Consider the following 14069-nt stretch of genomic DNA (forward strand, 5'->3'; position numbering starts at 1 on the left):
CAATCTACATTTTACATAAAGAAGAAAAAAAAAACAAGAAAAACTGAAAATTTTGCAGTGGTCTCTTAAATTTTGCCAGAGCTGTGTATATATATATACGATGTCTCTACGAACACACACGAATATAATGCTTTTCTGTCCCCTACTCTATATGTTCTCCCCCACCATGTACACCCAATCTACCGCCATGTACACCCAATCTACCGCCATGTATACCCAATCTACCGCCATGTACACCCAATCTACTGCCATGTACACCCAATCTACCGCCATGTACACCCAATCTACCGCCATGTACACCCAATCTACCGCCATGTATACCCAATCTACCGCCATGTATACCCAATCTACTGCCATGTATACCCAATCTACCGCAATGAACACCCAATCTACCGCAATGAACACCCAATCTACCGCCATGTATACCCAATCTCCCGCCATGTACACCCAATCTCCCGCCATGTACACCCAATCTCCCGCCATGTACACCCAATCTACCGCCATGTATACCCAATCTACCGCCATGTACACCCAATCTACTGCCATGTACACCCAATCTACCGCCATGTACACCCAATCTACCGCCATGTATACCCAATCTACCGCCATGTACACCCAATCTCCCGCCATGTATACCCAATCTACCGCCATGTATACCCAATCTACCGCAATGAACACCCAATCTACTGCCATGGACACCCAATCTACTGCCATGTATACCTAATTCACCGCCATGTATGCCCAATCCACCGCCATGTATACCCAATCCACCGCTATGTACACCCAATCTACTGCCATGTACACCCAATCCACCGCTATGTACACCCAATCTACTGCCATGTACACCCAATCTACTGCCATGTACACCCAATCCACCGCTATGTACACCCAATCCACCGCCATGTATACCCAATCCACCGCTATGTACACCCAATCTACTGCCATGTACACCCAATCCACCGCTATGTACACCCAATCTACTGCCATGTACACCCAATCTACTGCCATGTATACCCAATCCACCGCCATGTATACCTAATCCACCGCCATGTATACCCAATCTACCGCCATGTATACCCAATCTACTGCCATGTATGCCCAATCCACCGCCATGTATACCTAATCCACCGCCATGTACACCCAATCTACCGCCATGTATACCCAATCTACCGCCATGTATACCCAATCCACCGCCATGTATGCCCAATCCACCGCCATGTATACCCAATCCACCGCCATGTATACCCAATCCACCGCCATGTATACCCAATCCACCGCCATGTATACCCAATCCACCGCCATGTATACCCAATCCACCGCCATGTATACCCAATCCACCGCCATGTATACCCAATCTACTGCTATGTATATGAGGTTTCGTACAAGTAAACCTATAGCATCTGAACAAACTATAGACCGTTCCGTCAGGAAAGTTTCTTGCTGTAGGAGACGCGTCTACATTTCATGACTTATTCTGCAGCGACTCCGGACTGTGATCATTAAGGAATTCTTGAATGTGTTTGTTATTTAGAAAAAAAAAATTCAATAAAAACTATTAAAACATAAAAAAATTGATGAAAAAAACAAAAAAAAAATGATGAATCTCGGGCCGTTGTGTTTCATCCATCATTATTTCAATATCTCTGCTATGGTCAATGAATGGAGACTGATTTACTACAGGCTGCAAACATGTCCTAGAATAACACGTCTCACAGCTGAGGGTTCGTCACAAGTGCGCCCGGTGTAGACAATCTTCTGTGAGGACAGGAGCCTGGAGTCCGCCCAGTGGATGTGACTGCAGTGGATGCTGCGCCCCCCAGTGGATGTGACTGCAGTGGATGCTGCGCCCCCCAGTGGATGTGACTGCAGTGGATGCTGCGCCCCCCGGTGGATGTGACTGCAGTGGATGCTGCGCCCCCCGGTGGATGTGACTGCAGTGGATGCTGCGCCCCCCGGTGGATGTGACTGCAGTGGATGCTGCGCCCCCCGGTGGGTGTGACTGCAGTGGATGCTGCGCCCCCCGGTGGGTGTGACTGCAGTGGATGCTGCGCCCCCCGGTGGATGTGACTGCAGTGGATGCTGCGCCCCCCGGTGGATGTGACTGCAGTGGATGTGACTACAGTGGATGCTGCGCCCCCCGGTGGATGTGACTGCAGTGGATGCTGCGCCCCCCGGTGGATGTGACTGCAGTGGATGCTGCGCCCCCCGGTGGATGTGACTGCAGTGGATGCTGCGCCCCCCGGTGGATGTGACTGCAGTGGATGCTGCGCCCCCCGGTGGATGTGACTGCAGTGGATGCTGCGCCCCCCGGTGGATGTGACTGCAGTGGATGCTCCGCCCCCCGGTGGATGTGACTGCAGTGGATGCTGCGCCCCCCGGTGGATGTGACTGCAATGGATGCTGCGCCCCCCAGTGGATGTGACTGCAGTTGATGCTGCACCCCCTGGGGTGTGTGACTGCAGTTGATGCTGCACCCCCCGGGGTGTGTGACTGCAGTTGATGCTGCACCCCCTGGGGTGTGTGACTGCAGTGGATGCTGCACCCCCCGGGGTGTGTGACTGCAGTGGATGCTGCGCCCCCCGGTGGATGTGACTGCAGTAGATGCTGCGCCCCCCGGTGGATGTGACTGCAGTGGATGCTGCGCCCCCCGGTAGATGTGACTGCAGTGGATGATGCGCCCCCCGGTGGATGTGACTGCAGTGGATGCTGCACCCCTCGGTGGATGTGACTGCAGTGGATGCTGCGCCCCCCGGTAGATGTGACTGCAGTGGATGATGCGCCTGTGAGGTAAATCCTGGGATATGAAGAGGAATTATGACTAGAAGTCATAATTGCTCTCATCACTCCCTGGCAGTGCCCCCCCTCCCTTCTTGTGCTCAAATGTCCAGCATCTGTGAAGGTGTCACATCCCACTTACACCTCCAACAGCCATCTCCTCTGATATGGAGATGAGATGATGTGCGGACAATGGACACAGGATGGCTCCCTGCCGTCACCCTGTAACAAGAGTTGTATCTCATTAGCAAGGCTTGGAAGTAGCCAGACAGAACGACTCCAGTAAAAAATGGTTCATATCTCGCAAGCCATATCTCCGATAAATATGGCAACCATAAAAATGGTGTTTGCGCAGGCGGACGATGCTGGCACACCTTTTTTATGGAAGGGGGAGCTTGGGAAATACCCCAGGCGTGATATCAGCCATATGGGAACTCGTAGACAGGTCATGAGTCCCCTCGTTCTGTAGCTAAATTCATAACTGTCACAATGAGAGCATTGGCGTCCGCCTACGACGCTCCCAGGCAAAGTTATGGCCCATATTCCATGTTGTGAATTTGTCCATAACTCCAGCCAGGGGTGGAGCAGTGCTCCCTGTGAGGTCACTAAGGTAGGAGGGGACCTGGATTTGTCCAGGTTGATAACCCTGCTTCGGCCATTTTCCAAGGTTCTTCTCGCTGGGGGCACGTGTAGGAAACATCTGTGGGAGTTCCTGGAAACCTGGTCTACAGCGCCCCCCTGTGGCCAGACGCAACAAGGTAACTGATTGAACTGTGTATGCCTGTTTGTAACCCATGCTTTATCTGTAACTGTACTCTGACATATGTATATTCTGTAGATTCCCTATTGTATATATTGTAGTTTCTAGTGTGCTTTAGGCTGATTAAATTATATAATTAATCTTGGGCTGTTCTGTTATCTCGATCTCGAATCCCACGTCTGTGTGTTCGGCTAATAGTTACCGTGAAGCGGTTGGTGGCAGCGAGTTGTGCCAAGGATTATTGTGGGGAGGCCAGTGAGATTCGGGGAGATTTTATATATTCCGCCCGCGGAGGTCGGGGGAATATATACCTTACTCTCACCGGGGACCCTTCAATAATCGGCATAAGTAGTATAGCAGCCTCCTTTCTTATTGTCGGGCAATTCCATAATTGGCCTGACTATAAGAGGGGCGCTAGAGAGCGCGTCACGTGCTCTGTCTGTCGGTCGGGAGGTATGAAGTAGGGGTGACCCCCACTTGTTACCCCCCGATTGTGACGTACTGGTAGCCAGCGCGAGGGATTTCTGAGTGACCCCCCCGGTGGTTTGTGACATATTGGTGGCATAGCGGTGGGATCGAGATAATAGTGTGTGTGAGTGTGAGACCCATACTCCCAGACACTAAAGACTGCCTGCAGCAGCTGTGGCTGCTGGGGTCTTCAGACTAGCTCAACACTAGAGTGTCAGAGTGCAGATACTGTAAGGTGTGTGGAGGCATCAGGTGTCAGTTCTGTGTCAGTGACCAAAAGTCTGCAAGAATGGCTGATGGCACCAGGAGCAGAGCTATGCAACTGGCCAATGCTAAGGCAGGAGCCGAAGAGAGGGAGGACGGTGCTGTGGACAGCAATGAGGAGGTTGCCCACGAGTCCTCCAGGAGCTCGACGCCAGAAAACAGCTCTGCAGAGGACATTGCACAACCGGGCACTGCTGGACAAGATGAGGAGCAGCTCGCCCAAGGGTCCTCAACGAGCCAGATGCCAGCCCTCCGCTCTGCAATGGACAGTGAATCACCAGGCTCCGCAGCGGGCCGCAGATCACCACGTGCCATTCCACCGAGCCTGGGAGGCTCGGATAGCCTTCTTCAAATGGCTATGGCCCTACGCCAGGCTGGAGACCGGGAGGGCTACAAGGAACTCATGGCCGAGCGTGAGCGGCAAGCAGCGCGTGAAGAGCGCCAGGCAGAGCGTAACTACCAGCTGCAGCTAGCTCAGCTCCGGCCCTCATCAGCCACCCGTGACCTTCCAGACACCAAACTTCCAAAGGTCCGTGTTGAGGACTTCCCAGTGCTGGAGAAGGATGGAGACCTGGACTCTTTCTTGACTGCTTTTGAACGGACTTGCTTGCAGCATCATCTGAACAAGGACCAGTGGGCCAAATACCTGACCCCCCGTTTAAGGGGTAAGGCCCTGGATATCCTTGGGGACTTGCCTGCTGAGGCGGATCAGGGCTACGACACCATCAAGCGGGCCCTGATCCAACAGTACAACCTCACCCCGGAGTCCTACCGCAAGAAGTTCCGGACGCTGCAGAAGGGACCAAAGGACTCCTGGGCTGACCACCGGCGGGCACTTGCCCGAGCTGCCGACCACTGGACCCAAGGCCTGCAGCTTTCCACCGGACCGGAGATCCTGGACTTGTTCATCACGGAGCAACTCTTGTGGAACTGCCCTGAGGATCTCCGCCAGTTCATCCGAGACCAGAAGCCAAAGGGATCCACGGCTACAGCTGCCCTGGCAGATGACTACACCAACAATCGGGCTCCTGAAGCCAGGAGAGCAGCCACCAGCAGCACCTGGAGAGGGGGTAAGATGAACTCTGCGACTGCCCCACCTGCCCCTAGACTGCAGGGGGTGTCCCCCTCAACTCCCCTCTCCAGGCCCGTGGCAGAGCCAAGACGGTGCCACCAGTGCAACCTACCTGGACACTTCAAGGCCATGTGCCCTCAGCGTCCCAAGGCCCCGGCTCCGTCCCCGTCCCAAGGGCCGCCCAAGGTGTATTGTGTGGGTGGGGGTGGTGGTAGGTCCCTGGACAGCTTCCAACCTGTCACCGTCGGCCAGTCTGTGACCATAGGACTGCGAGACAGCGCCTCGGAGGTGACTCTGGTGCGGCCTGAGATGGTGTCCCCCCAAGACTTGATCCCTGGAAAAACCCTCGCTGTCTCCGGGATTGGAGGCATTGACCCGGCGCTGCCTGTTGCTGACATTTATGTGGACTGGGGCGCAGGGCGAGGGGTGAGGGAGGTGGGGGTAACTGATCGGATCCCTGCAAACGTGCTACTTGGGACAGATTTGGGGCAAATAACCTCCCAGTTTGGCCCCGCCCCAAAGGCTGAACCTTCAGCCCGTACTGACATGACTCCTGACAATGTTAATGTGTTATCTATGAATGATGTAAGGGAGGAGGGAGTGAACTCTGATATTTCTGCTTGCACAGACACCATAGACACACACTCAGCTGCAGCTGTGACAGGGGAGGGGGTCAGAGAAGGGTGTGACAATGCCTCTACAAGTAATCAGCCTGTGAGCTGGGATCTGTTGCCCTCTGCAGGGATAAGCAGAGAGCAGGGTGCTGCAGGGGGAGGACCAGTGTGTGGGGTGGGGGCTACCACAGCAAATGTGGGGTCCCCAGAGATTTCACACCGGGGTTCTGTTGCTGCAGGAGGGGAACAGGCAGGTGAGATTGGGGCCGGTCCAGGAGCGGAAGTGCTCCCAGGTAAGATCTCGGTGCATGGTTCCCCCACAACCGGGGTGTCAGGAAGCCAGGTAGGTCTGCCTGAACCGGCGACTTGGTCAGGAACGGAGGAGGAGCAGGCACGACCCACGGTCGCAGCGGCTGTGGCCGCTGTCACCCGCAGTGGGAGTGCTGGAAGCCAAGGGGCCTCCCGGAGGTCCGATAGCTCTTCCCCTTCTGACCAAGTGGCAGCCGAGTCAGGTGGAGGCCAGGACACAGGTCCCGGGGTACTGACTGAAGATGTGACAGTCTCGTCGATTCTGGCCACATCTAGTCAGGAGTTTCAGGCAGCGTTAGAAGCTGACGACAGCCTGAAAGCTCTAAAGGAGCAGGCGGCACAGCCTCCCTCGGACTCGGACCCGGAGCGAGTGGTCTGGGACCAAGGACGGCTGTACCGGGCCACGGTCCAGCAGGGTTCACCGGAGGCGTGGCCCAGGGACCGACAGTTGGTGGTACCCTATCCGTTCCGGACGGAGTTGTTGCGGATCGCACATGAGATTCCGATGGCCGGACACCTAGGGATCGCTAAGACCAAGGCCAGGTTAAACCAGCATTTCTACTGGCCAAAAATGGGGGCCGATGTGGCTGCCTACTGCCGTTCGTGTGAAACCTGTCAGAGAGTGGGGAAGGCGGGGCCACGCCCCAAAGCCCCACTGGTATCTCTGCCAATCATCGATGAGCCTTTCAGGAGGGTGGCTGTGGATCTGGTCGGCCCGCTGGCCATCCCCAGCAGCTCCGGGAAACGCTTCATACTGACGGTAGTGGACTATGCCACCCGGTACCCAGAAGCAGTGGCCTTGTCGTCCATTCGGGCTGACAAGGTGGCCACCGCATTGCTGGAGATTTTCTCCCGAGTGGGTTTTCCCCAGGAAATGCTCACTGACCGGGGGACCCAATTCATGTCCCAGCTGATGGAGGCCCTCTGTAAGCAAGTCCAGGTGCGACATCTGGTGGCCAGCCCGTACCATCCACAGACTAATGGCCTGTGCGAGCGGTTCAATGGCACCTTAAAGCAGATGCTTAAGATGTTGGTCGACTCCCATGGGCGTGACTGGGAGCGGTATCTCCCACACCTGTTATTTGCTTACCGGGAGGTTCCACAGGCCTCAACAGGATTCTCACCGTTTGAGCTCCTGTACGGGCGACGTGTGCGGGGCCCCCTGGCTCTGGTGAAAGAGGCTTGGGAAGGGGATTTGGCCACCCCTGGAGTGTCGGTTACCGAGTATGTCATGCGCTTCCGGGACAAAATGCAGGCCTTGACGCAACTGGTACACGACAATATGGCTCAAGCCCAGGCCGATCAGAAGCGTTGGTACGACCAGAACGCTTGTGAGAGGACCTACCAAGTGGGTCAAAAGGTGTGGGTACTGGTCCCCGTACCACAGGACAAGCTTCAGGCAGCCTGGGAAGGCCCATACCTCGTGTACCAGCAGCTCAACCCTGTGACGTACCTGGTCACCCTGGACCCTGCCCGTGGAAGGCGGAAGCCCTTCCATGTGAACATGATGAAGGCACATCATGAGCGGGAGGCATGTGCGCTCCCCGTGTGCAACCTGCCCGAGGAGGGAGAAGCGGAAACCCTCTTGGATATGCTAGCCCAGGTTAGGGCAGGCGGATCCATTGAGGATGTGGAGGTTGGCCACCAGCTCTTGGAGGACCAACGGTCCCAGCTGTGGGCCACCCTACACCCCTTCCGGGGGTTGTTTACCAACCAGCCCGGAAGGACTGACTTGGCTGTCCATCACGTGGACACTGGGGATCATCCCCCGATCCGGCGTTCAGCATATCGGGTCTCCCTGGAGGTGCAGCAACACATGCGCCAGGAGATTGACGAGATGCTGGAGCTGGGGGTGATCCAGGCATCCAACAGCGCTTGGGCCTCGCCTGTAGTCCTCGTCCCTAAGAAGGACCGAACCACTCGGTTCTGCGTGGACTACAGGGGGCTCAATGCGGTCACGGTCGCCGATGCGTACCCAATGCCACGCATCGATGACCTGCTCGATCAGTTGGCCGGGGCTCAGTACCTGACCATCATGGATCTGAGCCGGGGATATTGGCAGATCCCCCTGACTCGCAAGGCCAGGGAACGCTCTGCCTTTATTACCCCATTTGGACTGTACGAGTCCACGGTGATGCCATTCGGGATGAGGAATGCCCCTGCCACTTTCCAGCGGATGGTCAACACCCTGCTCAAGGGACTTGAAGGGTACGCGGCCGCGTACCTAGATGACATTGCCGTCTTCAGTCCCACCTGGGAGGACCACCTAGAGCATCTAGCACAGGTGCTCAGGCGGATCCACCGGGCAGGTTTGACCATCAAGCCGGGAAAGTGTCAGCTGGCCATGAGCGAGGTCCAGTACCTCGGTCACCGGGTAGGTGGGGGAACGCTGAAGCCCGAGCCTGAGAAAGTGGAGGCCATCGCATCCTGGCCCACCCCCAGGACCAAGAAGCAGGTTATGTCCTTCTTGGGGACCGCTGGGTACTATAGGAGGTTTGTTCCATGCTATAGTAGCCTGGCAAAGCCCTTGACGGACCTCACCAAGAAGAAGCTGCCCTCTGCAGTCGATTGGACAGTGGACTGCGAGACAGCCTTCCGGGCCCTAAAGGACGCCCTGTCCAGCCCGCCCGTGCTACAGGCAGCCGACTTCACGCAGCCGTTTGTAGTACAGACCGACGCCAGTGACTTCGGCCTCGGTGCGGTGCTCAGCCAGGTGGACTCTGCGAGCCAAGAGCACCCAGTCTTGTACCTGAGCAGGAAGCTGTTACCAAGGGAAGTGGCCTATTCTACAATGGAGAAGGAGTGCCTGGCCATAGTGTGGGCCCTGCAGCGTCTGCAACCCTATCTATACGGGCGCCACTTCATCGTGGAGACGGACCACAATCCCCTCAGCTGGTTGCACACCGTCTCTGGGACGAATGGGCGATTGTTGCGATGGAGCCTTGCGCTCCAGCACTACGACTTCACCATTCGCCACAAAAGGGGCCGTGACCACGGTAACGCAGACGGGCTGTCCCGACAAGGAGAGGTCGCGGACGGGCGCACGGGGGAACACCGGAGTGTGCTGCCCCCTAGCGCCCTCAAAAGGGGGGAGGTGTGAGGTAAATCCTGGGATATGAAGAGGAATTATGACTAGAAGTCATAATTGCTCTCATCACTCCCTGGCAGTGCCCCCCCTCCCTTCTTGTGCTCAAATGTCCAGCATCTGTGAAGGTGTCACATCCCACTTACACCTCCAACAGCCATCTCCTCTGATATGGAGATGAGATGATGTGCGGACAATGGACACAGGATGGCTCCCTGCCGTCACCCTGTAACAAGAGTTGTATCTCATTAGCAAGGCTTGGAAGTAGCCAGACAGAACGACTCCAGTAAAAAATGGTTCATATCTCGCAAGCCATATCTCCGATAAATATGGCAACCATAAAAATGGTGTTTGCGCAGGCGGACGATGCTGGCACACCTTTTTTATGGAAGGGGGAGCTTGGGAAATACCCCAGGCGTGATATCAGCCATATGGGAACTCGTAGACAGGTCATGAGTCCCCTCGTTCTGTAGCTAAATTCATAACTGTCACAATGAGAGCATTGGCGTCCGCCTACGACGCTCCCAGGCAAAGTTATGGCCCATATTCCATGTTGTGAATTTGTCCATAACTCCAGCCAGGGGTGGAGCAGTGCTCCCTGTGAGGTCACTAAGGTAGGAGGGGACCTGGATTTGCCCAGGTTGATAACCCTGCTTCGGCCATTTTCCAAGGTTCTTCTCGCTGGGGGCACGTGTAGGAAACATCTGTGGGAGTTCCTGGAAACCTGGTCTACAGCGCCCCCCTGTGGCCAGACGCAACAAGGTAACTGCTGGAACTGTGTATGCCTGTTTGTAACCCATGCTTTATCTGTAACTGTACTCTGACATATGTATATTCTGTAGATTCCCTATTGTATATATTGTAGTTCTAGTGTGCTTTAGGCTGATTAAAGTATATAATTAATCTTGAGCTGTTCTGTTATCTCGATCTTGAATCCCACGTCTGTGTGTTCGGCTAATAGTTACCGTGAAGCGGTTGGTGGCAGCGAGTTGTGCCAAGGATTATTGTGGGGAGGCCAGTGAGATTCGGGAAGATATTATATATTCCGCCCGCGGAGGTCGGGGGAATATATACCTTACTCTCACCGGGGACCCTTCAATAATCGGCATAAGTAGTATAGCGGCCTCCTTTCTTATTGTCGGGCAATTCCATAATTGGCCTGACTATAAGAGGGGCGCTAGAGAGCGCGTCACGTGCTCTGTCTGTCGGTCGGGAGGTATGAAGTAGGGGTGACCCCCACTTGTTACCCCCCGATTGTGACGTACTGGTAGCCAGCGCGAGGGATTTCTGAGTGACCCCCCCGGTGGTTTGTGACAGCGCCCCCCGGTGGATGTGACTGCAGTTGATGCTGCGCCCCCCGGTGGACGTCCTCCTATGCTGGGCTTTACCTGTTGGACGTCCTGCTGGAAGACGCAGAGCTGGAGCCGCTGGTGCAGACGCACTTTGCGGTGCTGCCAGATACTTTCCAAGCGCCGCTGATGATGGAGAACCTCGTGGACGACGTCCAGGACCTGGTGCACGGCCTTGGAGTAGTTGGCGGTGGCGGTGAGAGATTCAGAGTTCCCCGGGCTGAGGGGACGCTGCAAAACATCCAGCAAAGCCTTCCCGTCCTGACTGACCTACAGGAGGAAGGCGAAAATCAGAGGGTCCTGCAGAGACCCCCGGAGAGGGGGGAAACAAGAGGGTAAAGGAGCAGCCCGCCCTGCGACACCCGAGCCTCACCTCTGTATACGCCTGCGTCACCTCCTCGTACAGCGTCTGATGATGATGGATCGCCATCTCTAGCCCCTGCATCTCAGATGGGAGACCCCCGTCATTGCACAGCTTACACCAAGTGTCCACCCCGGACAGGAACTGCGGCAGCAAGCGACAGATCATTAATCCAGAGCAGCCCTGCAGGTACAAAGAGTGTGCGGCAAACACGCCGGCCGCCTAACAGGGGAAACAGGCCGGCCGCCCAATGCAGCAAACACGCCGCCCCCCCCAACAGGGCAAACACACCGGCCGCCTAACAGGGGAAACACGCCGGCCCCACCCCCCAACGCGGCAACCACGCCGCCCCCCCAACAGGGCAAACACGCCAGCCGCCTAACAGGGGAAACACGCCGGCCCCCCAATGCAGCAAACACGCCGCCCCCCCAACAGGGCAAACACACCGGCCGCCTAACAGGGCAAACACGCCGGCAGCCCAATGCAGCAAACACGCCGCCCCCCCAACAGGGCAAACACGCCAGCCACCTAACAGGGGAAACACGCCGGCCCCCCAATGCAGCAAACACGCCGCCCCCCCAACAGGGCAAACACACCGGCCGCCTAACAGGGCAAACACGCCGGCCGCCCAATGCAGTAAAAAACGCCGCCCCCCCAACAGGGCAAACACGCCAGCCGCCTAACAGGGGAAACACGCCGGCCGCCCAATGCAGCAAACACGCCGCCCCCCCAACAGGGCAAACACGCCAGCCGCCTAACAGGGGAAACACGCCGGCCGCCCAATGCAGTAAAAAACGCCGCCCCCCCAACAGGGCAAACACGCCAGCCGCCTAACAGGGCAAACACGCCGGCCGCCCAATGCAGCAAACACGCCGCCCCCCCAACAGGGCAAACACGCCAGCCGCCTAACAGGGGAAACACGCCGGCCGCCCAATGCAGTAAAAAAACGCCGCCCCCCCCAACAGGACAAACACGCCAGCCGCCTAACAGGGGAAACACGCCGGCCGCCTAACAGGGCAAACACGCCAGCCGCCTAACAGGGGAAACACGCCGGCCGCCCAATGCAGTAAAAAAACGCCGCCCCCCCCAACAGGACAAACACGCCAGCCGCCTAACAGGGGAAACACGCCGGCCGCCTAACAGGGGAAACACGCCGGCCGCCTAACAGGGGAAACATGCCGGCCGCCCAATGCAGTAAAAAACGCCGCCCTCCCAACAGGGCAAACACGCCAGCCGCCTAACAGGGGAAACACGCCGGCCGCCTAACAGGGCAAACACGCCAGCCGCCTAACAGGGGAAACACGCCGGCCGCCTAACAGGGGAAACACGCCGGCCGCCTAACAGGGGAAACACGCCGGCCGCCTAACAGGGGAAACACGCCGGCCGCCTAACAGGGGAAACACGCCGGCCGCCTAACAGGGGAAACACGCCGGCCGCCCAATGCAGCAAACACGCCGGCCCCACCCCCCCAACGCGACAAACCCACCGCCCCCCCCCACCCCCACGCGTCAAACTCACCGCCCTCCCCCCCCAACGCAGCAAACACAAGCCTCCCCCATCATCACGTCACCTGTTCTGCCTTCTGATGGAACACGGCGGACATGGCGAGGATCGTGCTCCTCTCGTCCAGCGCGGCAGCAAAGCTCTTCCACTCCTGGTCCAGCTGCGTGGAGATCTGCTTGATCTGCTGCGATGCGTAATGTCCGGCTTCTATCAGCCGCGAGGCCACCGACATGATGCGGTTGATGTTGACATACGCATTCTGCAACAACAAGGAGAAAAGAACGGACATCACCCAGGTAAAATTCATTGCAGGCTGATAACAGAGAGCAAAAAAACTCCATGGTACTGCAAGCAGAGTAAATCTACACACATCTATATTGTTAAGTCTTTTACTCCAGTCACTTTCAGAGCTGCATTCACTGATCAGCAAACAGCTGAACGCGCTTCCAAACATGAACAGCTCCTGTATTGTCTGCAAACGTGTATAGACGGCAAGCAAAACTAGCAGGAAATGGAACCCCAGGGTGTAACAACAGCAGAATAGTGACCGCAGCTCTGGAGGTGACTGGAGGAAAAGACACAATGTAACAACAGCAGAATAGTGACCGCAGCTCTGGAGGTGACTGGAGGAAAAGACACAATGTAACAACAGCAGAATAGTGACCGCAGCTCTGGAGGTGACTGGAGGAAAAGACACAATGTAACAACAGCAGAATAGTGACCGCAGCTCTGGAGGTGACTGGAGGATAAGACACAATGTAACAACAGCAGAATAGTGACCGCAGCTCTGGAGGTGACTGGAGGAAAAGACACAATGTAACAGCAGAATAGTGACCGCAGCTCTGGAGGTGACTGGAGGAAAAGACACAATGTAACAATAGCAGAATAGTGACCGCAGCTCTGGAGGTGACTGGAGGATAAGACACAATGTAACAGCAGCAGAATAGTGACCGCAGCTCTGGAGGTGACTGGAGAATACAGCAACAGAATAATGACTGAATTCAGTGATTGTGCACAAGTGTCTGTAAAATGCAGATCCACCAGAGGGAGCGCTGCTCCGGGTTCTGATCCCGGCCCAAACCCTCGCCTGTCAGTGTGAATCAGGCCGGAGTCACCACCACGTGCAGCCGCCACACACAGCCGCCACTCACAACCACCACGTGCAGCCGCCACACACAGCTGCCACGCCCAACCACCACGTGCACACGCCACACACAGCCGCCACGCCCAACCACCACGTGCAGCCGCCACACACAGCCGCCACGCCCAACCACCACGTGCAGCCGCCACACACAACCACCACGTGCAGCCGCCACACACAGCCGCCACACACAACCACCAAGTGCAGCCGCCACGCACAACCACCACGTGCAGCCACCACGCACAACCGCCACACACAACCACCACTGGCAGCCGCCACGCACAACCGCCACGTGCAGCCGCCACACACAACCACCACGTGTAGCCGCCACACACAGCCGCCACACAACCACCAAGTGCAGCCGCCAC

The 14069-nt window shown here is 56.7% G+C and overlaps 1 protein-coding gene across 1 annotated transcript in view; it reads right to left on the reverse strand.

Annotated features, from left to right (window-relative positions):
- Nucleotides 1–12821, reverse strand: part of LOC142273422 (kalirin-like) — a 47170-nt gene extending 34349 nt beyond the window's left edge. Inside the window, exons 1-3 of the mRNA XM_075332532.1 lie at nucleotides 12628–12821; nucleotides 11070–11201; nucleotides 10736–10966 (exon numbers count right to left, since the gene is read on the reverse strand). Coding sequence (XP_075188647.1) covers nucleotides 10736–10966; nucleotides 11070–11201; nucleotides 12628–12792 — 528 coding nt within the window. The 5' untranslated portion in view covers nucleotides 12793–12821. The remainder of the gene's footprint in view (nucleotides 1–10735; nucleotides 10967–11069; nucleotides 11202–12627) is intronic.
- Nucleotides 12822–14069: the final 1248 nt, after the last annotated feature.

Source organism: Anomaloglossus baeobatrachus, unplaced genomic scaffold, assembly GCF_048569485.1.
Source record: "Anomaloglossus baeobatrachus isolate aAnoBae1 unplaced genomic scaffold, aAnoBae1.hap1 Scaffold_3622, whole genome shotgun sequence".
NCBI classification, from domain to species: Eukaryota; Metazoa; Chordata; class Amphibia; order Anura; family Aromobatidae; genus Anomaloglossus; species Anomaloglossus baeobatrachus.